This window comes from Saccoglossus kowalevskii, chromosome 19 (genome assembly GCF_978046115.1).
Source record: "Saccoglossus kowalevskii chromosome 19, keSacKowa6.1, whole genome shotgun sequence".
NCBI lineage: Eukaryota > Metazoa > Hemichordata > Enteropneusta > Harrimaniidae > Saccoglossus > Saccoglossus kowalevskii.
Window position 1 is genome coordinate 25084318 of NC_140659.1, and position 14717 is coordinate 25099034.

The following is a 14717-nucleotide window of genomic DNA, read 5'->3' on the forward strand; positions in this document are numbered from 1 at the left end:
CAGTGTGTTTGACATGGGTTCTATGTGATACCACACCACAGTGTGTTTGACATGGGTTCTATGTGATACCACACCACAGTGTGTTTGACATGGGTTCTATGTGATACCACACCACAGTGTGTTTGACATGAGTTCTATGTGATACCACACCACAGTGTGTTTGACATGGGTTCTATGTGATACCACACCACAGTGTGTTTGACATGGGTTCTATGTGATACCATAGTATGGTTTCATACATTGTAACTATGGCATTCTAACTTAATCACCGGAGTAACATGTTGCAGTAATTTTTCCACTGAATTTTGTTTTTAAATTTAAACAAATTACTTTATGAAACCAGACTTCCTGGTTGTTCAGAAATAATGTGTTTGTTTGTGTACTCTCCTCTCTGTTGTACTAAAGATATGGCACTTGACACTTGGGGGCTCTCCAGATGTCCGAACATTTTCTAAAGAGGATGAACGTTCTCAAACAAAGACGTTGCTTTCATTTCACAAATTTCTTCTGGCGTCAATGTTTTTAACCCTCTGAAAAAATTGCACACATTGTTTAATTTATCAAGAAAAGTCAAGAGCTTAGTAGCATTCATCTGTGAGCGAATAACAGTGGTATGTCCCGTAGATATCACCTCCAACTGACTTCTCAGAAGAAACGTCCCCCAGACAATGGAAGCAATATTTACCAAGCAGACAGTGAACAGCCAGACCTGCTCAGAAAAAGCCGTGCTCGGTATATCCCAAAGCGGCATATCCTCATAACTCACTTGCATATACTTCACAGCCGAAAAGAGAAACGTAATCTGTACCGACATGACGACGATGATGAAACACACAAAGAGCCGATGAGTGTTAGCAGCTACACATCTTAATAGGAAAAGACAATGGTGATCCATTTCAACCATGCAGTTCTCACATAGCTTACAATGTCGGGTGCGGTCGGGTAAAGACATCTGTGAAAAAATACATGCATTGATATATAAGTTTGGATGCATAGTATTAGCCGCCATCCAATTACAAAATAAAAAACACATTTGAAGTTCATTAACCTCTCCAACAATAACATCACAATCTAATCAGAGCTTTAAAATGAGACGTTTTTTTCACATTTTGATTAAGACAAAGCATAAATTAAATATTATATCAACTCAATCTATTAAACGAACAATACAAATGTTGCCTACAGTCACCATGGAAACATATAAATATTAACCAATACCCTAACCACTAAACTGCAGAAAAATCTAATAAAAACAAAATAATTTATGTGCTTAATGTAAGATGGCGCTAGACCCAAAAAATAAACATATATACCTCACAAAATATACAGTATTTTTCAGTTTCCAATTCCTTAGTTGCAATGTGTTCTATTGTCATGAATGGAGACTCTTTTCCGGGTCCTCTCCTTGGTATACGACATATACCTGGATCTTTGGTTAAAATTGCATAATACTGGTACAGCAAAAGAATATAGGCAGGAAAGCCAATGAAGAAGTAAGATGGCCATATGGGTAAGGAAACATTAAGGTAAATATACAGAGAGTGTAAGATATTTATATTAGCAACTTCCACAATATCCAATTAATAATAAAACTTGTGACTATCATTGTTCTAATATAGACATGAACAGTAAATTAATTACAGTAAAATATTTTATTTTTACTCAGATTTTATTTTTCTATCTGTACTCAAACAATGAATCAGTGAAAATATAACCCTATACTTCACAATCAACTCATCAAACATTCAGTAAAAATTAAATTCATACAAAACAGCCAAACTGTGTTTTCATCCAAAATTAATTCCAGTATCATATTAATTTCAGAATTATATAAATATCAACAAGACATCATTATATTTTTAATTAATTAATTAATTAATTAATTAATTATTCTTCTAATATTCATTTACATATTTGTATATATCCGCAGTATACATGTATCTCATGATATTTTCTTTTAGGTTGACATGAGCAGAAACAGTATTAATCCTACTCTGAACGCTACAATAAAGATTTCTATTTTTGACATTGTGAAATTTTTTCCTTTTTTGGGAGAAAAAACTAATTTTGACAAGATAATTCAGAAATTTATATAAAGAATAATTCATAACGAAGTGTATTCCCTATGCACCCATAAATAATTTTGATAATATCGGATTATCGGTACACAAGAATATTACAGAAAAAGGATACTTATGAAAGAAGCTTAATAATATTAAAAACTATGTAGTGTATTCAACAACTCATGTATGAACAATAACTTTAATAAATATGATTTTACTTGATATGATTTTTTGCATAAAAAGGAAAGAATTTCACAATGTCGAAAATGCAAAGTCTTTATCGCAGTGTTTCTTGTACCTGCTGATGTCTGCCAAGTGAAATTGACATGGGATTATACATTTATCAGATATGCAGTTCCACAATCTGGAAACGTAAAATGACGGAGTGCTGAAAATTGAATTACTGCCAGTAAAACCTGAGCAAAGCAAAACGACCACTTGACGTAGTGACCAATGACGATACCAGTGAATGTAATGTAATAATAATATTACGATTGTTTTTGTATAATATTACGATTGTTTTTGTTCTCATATTATATCAAGCAATGCGCAATGTTTACAATTGTGAAAAGTAGTGTTCGAACTCGAAGGTTATTGGGTTAGTTGCGCCTACATTACCTGCAGCTAATATAGTAAATTCATATAGGGCTTAGTAGACAGTACTGTAGAATACTTTATTTTCGCTTGGAATTTATTTTCGCTATTTTCGTTGAAGGGATGATTCCGTAAAAATAAAATTCAGCGAATATACTTTTTTTCCTATATTTCGCATTAAAGTCATCAAAAATCAGTGAAAATAAATTCAACACAAAACGGCTAAAAAGCCTTTTCAGCGAAAATTTATTCCAGCAAAAATAAAGTATTCCACAGTATATGCAAGACCAAGTTAAGCATAAGCATAATTTATAAACTCACACTTTTTTTTTGTAACTTTACACCAAACCTCAGACCAAACATGTCCAGCCCTGTGCCCAGCTGGCGTATAACGTCAGTTTTTTAAAATGAAAATGCAAAAATGTTTACACTATTATAAACATCATAATACTATTCTTTTACACATGCTGTAACCATTATTGGTGACTACACCAACCAGTCGTTGCACTCCGCTCGAGTGTTACCAGTAGTAGTGTTGACATAACATGGATTGCGAGTATATATCATTGCACACACCTAAGATATGTATGACAATTTGGTTAACTCAATGGTACTGTACTACTAAGCCTTGCACACCCAGTGTTGTGATTCTACTCATTTGTTATATTGTTTGTCACACATAGTCCCACGTTTATAATTTATATTGAGCAAAGAATATCTTTGAAACTAAAATATTTTTGAAGCAATAATGACATCCCTCCTCCCAATACAACATACAGACTGTTCCAAACTTATGCCACCTCCCTCCTCCCAATACAACATACAGACTGTTTGAAACGGCTGCCACCTCCCTCCTCCCAATACAACATATAGGCTGTTCCAAACTTCTACCACCTCCCTCTTTCCTAATACAACATACAGACTATTCCAAACTTATGCCACCTCCCTCCTCCCAATACAACATACAGACTGTTTGAAACGGCTGCCACCTCCCTCCTCCCAATACAACATACAGACTGTTCCAAACTTCTGCCATCTCCCTCCTCCCAATACAACATACAGGGTGTTCCAAACATCTACCACCTCCTCCCAATACAGCATAGATTATTCCAAACTTATGCCACCTCCCTCTTTCCTAATACAACATACAGGCTGTTCCAAACATACATTATATAAAAGGATATTTGGAAGCACCAGATAGAAATAACAAACTGATGTGTGAAATAAGCCGCCAGCAAACGCTCCAAAAAAAACTGGATTACTCCACCTGAAAAATATACATATCAGTGTATTAGTGATCACTGGTTGTTACTGAAGGCCCACAGACTCAATAGGGAGACCCCTATTTCATCCTGTGTGACCTTGCATAATATGACGAAAAAATTTCACCATCGAAACCTGTGTAAAAATGCCAGGTTTGACCATTTCCCTGACATTTTTGACTATGTATCTTGAAAAATGAAAATATGATTATTATGACATATAATTTGGTTTGAAACTAAACAAAATCTTTAAAAAATATTTATATTCACACTACCTTGACATATGCGCTAGTCTGTGCATCTGTCGACCAATTAAACATGTCAGGAAAAATATACCAAATAAGGCAACAACATTACCATAAACGCCCAAATATGAACACGATAGTATTAAAAATGTAAATGCAATGGTTGGTAAGAGCAGTAGAAAATACCACGAAAATAAAGGTCCTTTTGGAGGATGGTCCTGGCAACGTAAACTGCCCCAGTATGCAAGCTCTTTGGCAAGAGGAGCATGCCTGAAACAGAACAGAAATATAATCAAAAATGTGTGAAAAAGGTGTTTGAAAATTCGAAACAGGTGGCTTGAACTGTGGAACAGGCAACTTGAACTATGGGACGGTATTGAACTATGGGACAGTATTGAACTATGGGACAGTATTAAACTATGGGCCAGGCAGCATGAAGTGTGGAAAAGGTGGCTTGGAGTTTGGAACAGGCATGTGGAAGTGCAGAATTGATAGCAGTAAGTGCAATACAGGGTAAGCAGAGAATATTAATAATATGAATCAAAATGTTCTTTATAATAATTACCTGTATGATTTTCCGTCTCTGGCAATATTTAGTGGACAATCACCAGCCTTGTTTTTCTGGTTGATCTGTGCAATTTTTCCCTTCTGCAACAGCACCCATGCTATGTCAGAATGCCCGTTTGTACATGCTAAATGGAGTGCAAGATTCCCAGCATGATCCATCCAGTTCACATCGGATCGCTTTTAGAAAATATGTAATTACATCAACTACAGTTTTTGTGGACATTATGTGGACAAGCACTAAATAACATTTCTCATTCATTCTTATGTTATAAAACTTGATAATGATGACCAAATTCACTCCCAACAAAACCAACAAATAAACAAAATGGGCTACTGCAGAAAACAAACACTGAGCAAGCCTCAATTTTAGTCACACACACCACTTGAATAAACAATCTATTACAAAATATATTTCAATTCTTGTTTATATACAAATTTAATAATTTTAAAATTTTTAATCGTTTACTGCAATAACTAAGTCTGATAGTTCTAGAACTGTGTGATTAGAGAATGCAAAATGTCAGCAAGTGAAAACCCTGAAGCTCATCACACACTTATCAAAACATACCTGGTTTTTCAGTAGATACCTAACTGTGTCAAAATGCCCGAACTGACTTGCTAGATGTAGGGCAGATATTCCGCTGAAATAAGAACAGAAATGAAAGACTCAGAGGGGCATTCTGCAACTACTGAAAACAACTTTAAATTTTTCGAGAGACAAAAATTCACGAACTTTGCGAGTCACGCAAATTGCAAATTTGTGACATCAAATTTGAACAGTTACCCAACAATAAACAATGATACTTCAGTTCAGATTATATTTGATACATTATCCTGTAAAATAATGCGATGCTGCCAAGAAGAATTACTTTTTCCCTGGATGAAATATTTTGAATTTAGCACAGAGAATGATGTAATTATTATTACTTACCTATTGTCTCTCTTATTCAATGATGAACCAACAACTTCAACCAGATACTGCATGGCATGCCTAATAGTGGATATAAACATAATAAATAAACTCAAAACAACAAATTTATGTGTAATATTAACTGTACTCCCTACAAGTACCATCAAACTAGCACAATAACTTCTGATTTTTGATACTTTAAAGGCACATCATCCCAAACTACATGTACATACCTGTATGCATTACACAGGTCTCACAGCATTTAGTGAGAAAATAAACCAATCTAGACGACTAAATGTTGGCCAAATCTAATGTATTGGGCCAATCATGGTTCAAAGCATACAGGCACTAGGATATGATCCAATGATGGCCATAATTAGCTGCAATGTTTAAATGAATCACTCAATGAATACAATGAATGTAAGAACCAACAAAACAGAAGAATTTTGCACATGCAGTTATGACACTGTCTCTTTAATAAAATAAGCATTTTGCAATGCACAGTTAACAAATGTCAAACATTATTCATTGATGCAATGCATTCTGGGATATAGACATATAGTACTTACAATGAACCCCCTGAAACAGCATGATGAATACATCCCCTTCCTAATGAAACAACATCATCCATTGATGCAATGCATTCTGGGATATAGACATATAGTACTTACAATGAGCCCCCCTGAAACAGCATGATGAATACATCCCCTTTCTAATGAAACAACATCATCCATTGATGCAATGCATTCTGGGATATAGACATATAGTACTTACAATGAGCCCCCCTGAAACAGCATGATGAATACATCCCCTTCCTAATGAATCAACATCATCCATTGATGCAATGCATTCTGAGATATAGACATGTAGTACTTACAATGAGCCCCCTGAAGCAGCATGATGAATACACCCCCTTGCTAATGAATCAACATCATCCAGTGATGCAATGCATTCTGGGATATAGACATATAGTACTTACAATGAACCCCCTGAAACAGCATGATGAATACATCCCCTTCCTAATGAAACAACATCATCCATTGATGCAATGCATTCTGGGATATAGACATATAGTACTTACAATGAGCCCCCCTGAAACAGCATGATGAATACACCCACTTGCTAATGAATCAACATCATCCATTGATGCAATGCATTCTGAGATATAGACATGTAGTACTTACAATGAGCCCCCTGAAGCAGCATGATGAATACATCCCCTTCCTAATGAATCAACATCATCCATTGATGCAATGCATTCTGAGATATAGACATATAGTACTTACAATGAACCCCTGAAACAGCATGATGAATACATCCCCTTCCTAATGAAACAACATCATCCATTGATGCAATGCATTCTGGGATATAGACATATAGTACTTACAATGAGCCCCCCTGAAACAGCATGATGAATACATCCCCTTCCTAATGAATCAACATCATCCATTGATGCAATGCATTCTGGGATATAGACATATAGTACTTACAATGAGCCCCCCTGAAACAGCATGATGAATACATCCCCTTCCTAATGAAACAACATCATCCATTGATGCAATGCATTCTGGGATATAGACATGTAGTACTTACAATGAGCCCCCCTGAAACAGCATGATGAATACACCCACTTCCTAATGAATCAACATCATCCATTGATGCAATGCATTCTGGGATATAGACATATAGTACTTACAATGAGCCCCCCTGAAACAGCATGATGAATACATCCCCTTCCTAATGAATCAACATCATCCATTGATGCAATGCATTCTGGGATATAGACATGTAGTACTTACAATGAGCCCCCCTGAAGCAGCATGATGAATACATCCCCTTCCTAATGAATCAACATCATCCATTGATGCAATGCATTCTGGGATATAGACATGTAGTACTTACAATGAGCCCCCCTGAAACAGCATGATGAATACATCCCCTTCCTAATGAAACAACATCGTCCATTGATGCAATGCATTCTGGGATATAGACATGTAGTACTTACAATGAGCCCCCCTGAAACAGCATGATGAATACACTCCCTTCCTAATGAATCAACATCATCCATTGATGCAATGCATTCTGGGATATAGACATGTAGTACTTACAATGAGCCCCCCTGAAACAGCATGATGAATACACCCACTTCCTAATGAATCAACATCATCCATTGATGCAATGCATTCTGGGATATAGACATGTAGTACTTACAATGAGCCCCCCTGAAACAGCATGATGAATACATCCCCTTCCTAATGAATCAACATCATCCATTGATGCAATGCATTCTGAGATATAGACATGTAGTACTTACAATGAGCCCCCTGAAGCAGCATGATGAAAACATCCCCTTCCTAATGAATCAACATCATCCATTGATGCAATGCATTCTGAGATATAGACATGTAGTACTTACAATGAGCCCCCCTGAAACAGCATGATGAATACATCCCCTTCCTAATGAATCAACATCATCCATTGATGCAATGCATTCTGGGATATAGACATGTAGTACTTACAATGAGCCCCCCTGAAACAGCATGATGAATACATCCCCTTCCTAATGAATCAACATCATCCATTGATGCAATGCATTCTGAGATATAGACATGTAGTACTTACAATGAGCCCCCTGAAGCAGCATGATGAATACACTCTCTTCCTAATGAATCAACATCATCCATTGATGCAATGCATTCTGGGATATAGACATATAGTACTTACAATGAGCCCCCCTGAAACAGCATGATGAATACATCCCCTTCCTAATGAATCAACATCATCCATTGATGCAATGCATTCTGAGATATAGACATGTAGTACTTACAATGAGCCCCCTGAAGCAGCATGATGAATACATCCCCTTCCTAATGAATCAACATCATCCATTGATGCAATGCATTCTGAGATATAGACATATAGTACTTACAATGAGCCCCCTGAAGCAGCATGATGAATACACTCTCTTCCTAATGAATCAACATCATCCATTGATGCAATGCATTCTGGGATATAGACATATAGTACTTACAATGAGCCCCCTGAAGCAGCATGATGAATACACCCACTTGCTAATGAATCAACATCATCCAGTGATGCAATGCATTCTGGGATATAGACATGTAGTACTTACAATGAGCCCCCTGAAGCAGCATGATGAATACACTTCCTTCCTAATGAATCAACATCATCCATTGATGCAATGCATTCTGGGATATAGACATATAGTACTTACAATGAGCCCCCCTGAAACAGCATGATGAATACATCCCCTTCCTAATGAATCAACATCATCCATTGATGCAATGCATTCTGAGATATAGACATGTAGTACTTACAATGAGCCCCCTGAAGCAGCATGATGAATACACCCACTTGCTAATGAATCAACATCATCCAGTGATGCAATGCATTCTGGGATATAGACATGTAGTACTTACAATGAGTCCCCTGAAGCAGCATGATGAATACACTTCCTTCCTAATGAATCAACATCATCCATTGATGCAATGCATTCTGGGATATAGACATATAGTACTTACAATGAGCCCCCCTGAAACAGCATGATGAATACATCCCCTTCCTAATGAATCAACATCATCCATTGATGCAATGCATTCTGAGATATAGACATATAGTACTTACAATGAGCCCCCTGAAGCAGCATGATGAATACATCCCCTTCCTAATGAATCAACATCATCCATTGATGCAATGCATTCTGAGATATAGACATGTAGTACTTACAATGAGCCCCCTGAAGCAGCATGATGAAAACATCCCCTTCCTAATGAATCAACATCATCCATTGATGCAATGCATTCTGAGATATAGACATGTAGTACTTACAATGAGCCCCCCTGAAACAGCATGATGAATACATCCCCTTCCTAATGAATCAACATCATCCATTGATGCAATGCATTCTGGGATATAGACATGTAGTACTTACAATGAGCCCCCCTGAAACAGCATGATGAATACATCCCCTTCCTAATGAATCAACATCATCCATTGATGCAATGCATTCTGAGATATAGACATGTAGTACTTACAATGAGCCCCCTGAAGCAGCATGATGAATACACTCTCTTCCTAATGAATCAACATCATCCATTGATGCAATGCATTCTGGGATATAGACATATAGTACTTACAATGAGCCCCCCTGAAACAGCATGATGAATACATCCCCTTCCTAATGAATCAACATCATCCATTGATGCAATGCATTCTGAGATATAGACATGTAGTACTTACAATGAGCCCCCTGAAGCAGCATGATGAATACATCCCCTTCCTAATGAATCAACATCATCCATTGATGCAATGCATTCTGAGATATAGACATATAGTACTTACAATGAGCCCCCTGAAGCAGCATGATGAATACACTCTCTTCCTAATGAATCAACATCATCCATTGATGCAATGCATTCTGGGATATAGACATATAGTACTTACAATGAGCCCCCTGAAGCAGCATGATGAATACACCCACTTGCTAATGAATCAACATCATCCAGTGATGCAATGCATTCTGGGATATAGACATGTAGTACTTACAATGAGCCCCCTGAAGCAGCATGATGAATACACTTCCTTCCTAATGAATCAACATCATCCATTGATGCAATGCATTCTGGGATATAGACATATAGTACTTACAATGAGCCCCCCTGAAACAGCATGATGAATACATCCCCTTCCTAATGAATCAACATCATCCATTGATGCAATGCATTCTGAGATATAGACATGTAGTACTTACAATGAGCCCCCTGAAGCAGCATGATGAATACACCCACTTGCTAATGAATCAACATCATCCAGTGATGCAATGCATTCTGGGATATAGACATGTAGTACTTACAATGAGTCCCCTGAAGCAGCATGATGAATACACTTCCTTCCTAATGAATCAACATCATCCATTGATGCAATGCATTCTGGGATATAGACATATAGTACTTACAATGAGCCCCCCTGAAACAGCATGATGAATACATCCCCTTCCTAATGAATCAACATCATCCATTGATGCAATGCATTCTGAGATATAGACATATAGTACTTACAATGAGCCCCCTGAAGCAGCATGATGAATACACCCCCTTGCTAATGAATCAACATCATCCAGTGATGCAATGCATTCTGGGATATAGACATGTAGTACTTACAATGAGCCCCCTAAAGCAGCATGATGAATACACTCCCTTCCTAATGAATCAACATCATCCATTGATGCAATGCATTCTGGGATATAGACATGTAGTACTTACAATGAGCCCCCTGAAGCAGCATGATGAATACACCCCCTTCCTAATGAATCAACCTCATCCATGGCTGCACCATGCTGTACTAGTAAATGAATAATCATAGGACTCCCTCGTTTGCATGCATAATGGACGGGTAATTCTCCAGCATTGTTCGGCTGATTAATAAAAGCACCATTAGCTATTAATAATTGGACAATTTCTAGATTTCCTCGCAGAGCTGCTTTGTGAATGGGTGTTAATCCACTCCAGCCTACAACAAAGTAAAAAAAAAGCACATGAGTACATGTACTACTTAAAGTCACAGAATTGGTGAGATATCATGATGGTCAGTGTTGCCAATGAACCAACATAAAAAAATCCCTGCTACCTTAAAACTTAATACATTTTACAATTAAAACATTCAGGGCAAAACTGCAGTGAAGATAATTATTACTACCGGTACTTATAATATTCAAAATGAATATGGATTTGTTTTAAGCATTTTGAATATATTTTATGGGATTTAAGTTTTTCTTAAATTGGCCATGACTAAGGAAATGACGCAGGGAGATGCGAATTGGGTTAAATACATAAAAAATGTTCAAATTTCAATGATGTTCAGTATGTTCTTCCTCTCATTTGAGTGTGTTTAAATTCCCTTTGATAACATTTTTGAATACTGTAAAACACTTCCATTTTAACACCGAATCTCAATTAAACTAAAGTTACAACAATCATAATAAATTTTCTTTAAAATTAGGTACATCTTAAATTAGTGAAATTACACGAAAGCTAAATTAAATAGAATGCCAGCAGTATTTTATAGTTAATATGTAAATTTAGAATTCCTGTTAGTCGCAGTAATTCAAAACATGGATGATAAAATCAAATTTTTTTTTGTTTAATCCATCTAACCTATGTGTTCAGCAAACTTTTTTCTTCCATCTTTATAAATGTTTATAAATGCCAATGGCAACTGAATACAACTAGGCAATCAGGAAGCACAGTGAACAACAACGTCATTTGAAAACGTTCAATGTTACTTTATAAGGCAATAGCAACCTCTTGTTTCAGCGATGAAGGGAACAGGTTTTTAGTGCCAATTTTATTTTATTTGTACTTTATTTTCAGTATTTTGTATTACTTCAAGGATGCAATATAGATGAGAATATGTAGTTTCTGACTCCTGTGTGCGAAGCACAAAAAGGGAGTCTTAGCAGTTAGTGTGTCTGTGTGTGTGTGTGTGTTCCACTGATATCTCAAGAACCATACATTGATTTTTGATGAAACTTGGTGAATAGATGCTCTGGGCCAATGCGCAGATTTGTTTAGGTTTTGGTAAAAATCCATGCATATTAATGACCTAATTTGCATGGTAATTAGCTGATTTTTAGCTGTTCCATAATTGTTCCACTGATATCTAAAGAACCACTCATTGGATTTTGATGAAACTTGGCACATAGATGTTCTGAACTAATGCGCAGATTTGATTAGTTTTGGGTAAAAATCTGTGCAATATTAATTGCCTAATTTGCATAATGATTAATTAATTTTTGGCTTTTCCCTGATATCTCAAGTACTAATCATCACATTTCAATAAAACTTGGTACATAGATATCATAGGACACTGCACAGACCTGATGGTTTTTAGGGTAATATCAGTACATATTAATTACCTAATTTGCATAATTAATTAATTTTCAGCTTTTGATATTTCAAGTAGTAATCATCACATTTCAATGAAACTTGGTACATAGTTATTTAAAGACTGTGCAGAGACCTGATTAGTTTTGGGGTAAATATTTGTGCATATTAATTACCTTATTAGCATAATTAGTTAATTTTCAGCTTTTCGCCTGATAACTCAAATACTGATCATCATATTTCAATGAGACTTGCTACATAGATTCTCTTGGACTATGCACAGACCTGATTAGTTTTAGGGTAAATAATTGTGGATATTAATTACCTAATTCGCATAATTAGTTAATTTTTCCATGAATGTTCCACTGATATATAAAAAAACACTATTTGGATTTTATTGAAACTTTCATAGAGTATTCATCATCACATTTCAATGAACCAAGGACTATGCAAAGACCCAATTAGTTTTTGGTAAATAATGTTTTGATACATACATGTACAATAACAATCACCGCACATATGTATTATTGGTTTTAATTTTTCATCCAATGAATACTGTTGTGAGATTGTATAAATCATAGTTTGATTTGGTCAACATTATTGAGTATCAAACAACAATATTAAAAAAATAGATGTTTTCATTCATCTTGTGTCTTTATTTACTTTGTGGGCTTTAACGATTACTAGCCACCTAAGGGACGACGTCAAAAGATCGATGTCGGATAAAAAACTTAATTCCTTTAGTTTTTTTCCAAACCCCCTACCCCCCACTGAAACTTAATTGATAATTATCGGTCATGGCGTCAGACTACATTCACCATTAAATACAAATTGATAATCGGACAGTAGTATTGCATAGCAGTTGGTTGTCGGGTGGGTGTAAAAAGATTTTACAAATGCACCTCATTTGACGCAGATTTACACTCGGACCAAACCATTTTTCTGTTTTTTTCCCTTTTCGGTTATTTCTGTCCATGATTGGATAGAAAAAAAACGAACTACAAATACTCCAAGATTTTTTTTGACTTCATTAAAAAATAAAATCGTTTTTGTAGGATGGAAACTTTTTGAGGTCAAAACCCCCACTCCCAAACTAAAGGAAATAAGTTTGTTATCCGACATCGATCTTTTGACGTCGTCCCTAAAAAAATTGCCAGCAAATAAATAATTATTCCAAATAAAATTATGTAAGTATGGTATGGGAAATAATAATTTAATACCTACTGTTCATATTTCAAAACAAAAAAATTGAGAAAAAACAAAAACAATAAAGCCCAAACTAGAATTGTATTATATGAGTAAATTGATTATGGGTAATTAATCATATCCTAATTAGATGCAGATGGTGCATGTATAGTGTGGATAGTTAGTTTTATGGGTGAAGTTTCTCATCAAATATTGTTTTCAATCAGATTTCAAGTGCAGAAAAAGTGTGAAATATTAAAATGGTGATTTTTTTTAAATTCTACACACAATGAATTATTATTTGATCACAAGGGTACAATTTAATTTCAAATGTAAACATATAAGATGGGATATATTGTTAATACCAGCATGGAAGTACGTGCTTTGTAGTTCTATGATAGAATTGATTTACATGTAAGGGGTTAAACATTTGAAAACATGGGGGGTCTTATCGGCACATTTTTATATTTCTTGCAACACGTTACATGCAACTTTATTTTTGGTATCTACCTTGCAAATTTTTTGAACAAATCTTCCGTCACCCCTCACGATTTTCAATGGTCAATCCCTTAAAACAAGATGACTATAAACCGTTGGTAAACGGCACTCAACATCTGAATCCAATTAGATGTGGTTTCAACATTGATACACAACAAAGGTCAGATGTCAACAATGAACCGCAAATTTAGGTAATTACAACAATTATTCTTACCAATTAAATTAACAGTTTCTGGGTGTAGTTGAATGATCCGAGCACAATCAGATACACCGAAATTTTGTACCGCTTCCATAAGATTTGCCATCATCCCGATTCCCGGTGCAGTAGCCATAGTTCACTGCCTTGTTGTTGTGTTGTATACACATACGATCTGGTATTCAACCGTTATGTAACAAATCAGTCAGACAATGGGACAGAAATCTGACACGCCAAATACAACAACGCGACCTGATGAACCTGCGCAGTGACCTTTTTAGAAATACAAAAATTA

General features: G+C 35.8%; 1 protein-coding gene across 1 annotated transcript; it reads right to left on the minus strand.

Moving 5' to 3' along the window:
• Window positions 1–303: 303 nt before the first annotated feature.
• On the minus strand, window positions 304–14683 carry LOC102806212 (uncharacterized). The gene is made up of 9 exons (XM_085494026.1): window positions 14441–14683; window positions 10924–11170; window positions 5663–5722; window positions 5300–5372; window positions 4730–4908; window positions 4195–4434; window positions 3842–3924; window positions 1314–1510; window positions 304–952 (listed from the first exon to the last, which is right to left on the minus strand). The coding sequence occupies exons 1-9, from the start codon at window positions 14556–14558 to the stop codon at window positions 452–454; spliced, it is 1698 nt and encodes a 565-aa protein (XP_085350152.1). The 5' UTR covers window positions 14559–14683; the 3' UTR covers window positions 304–451.
• Window positions 14684–14717: the final 34 nt, after the last annotated feature.

What these genes read in the sequence shown, in the direction of transcription:
- LOC102806212 (XM_085494026.1), bottom strand. Translation starts at nt 14,558, where the DNA reads ATGGCTACTGCACCGGGAATCGGGATGATGGCAAATCTTATGGAAGCG. An exon ending in TTGAATAAGAGAGACAATAG is followed by an intron (nt 5,373 to 5,662) that starts GTAAGTAATAAT and finishes TTCTTATTTCAG; the next exon opens with CGGAATATCTGCCCTACATC. An exon ending in GGTATCTACTGAAAAACCAG is followed by an intron (nt 4,909 to 5,299) that starts GTATGTTTTGAT and finishes ATTTTCTAAAAG; the next exon opens with CGATCCGATGTGAACTGGAT.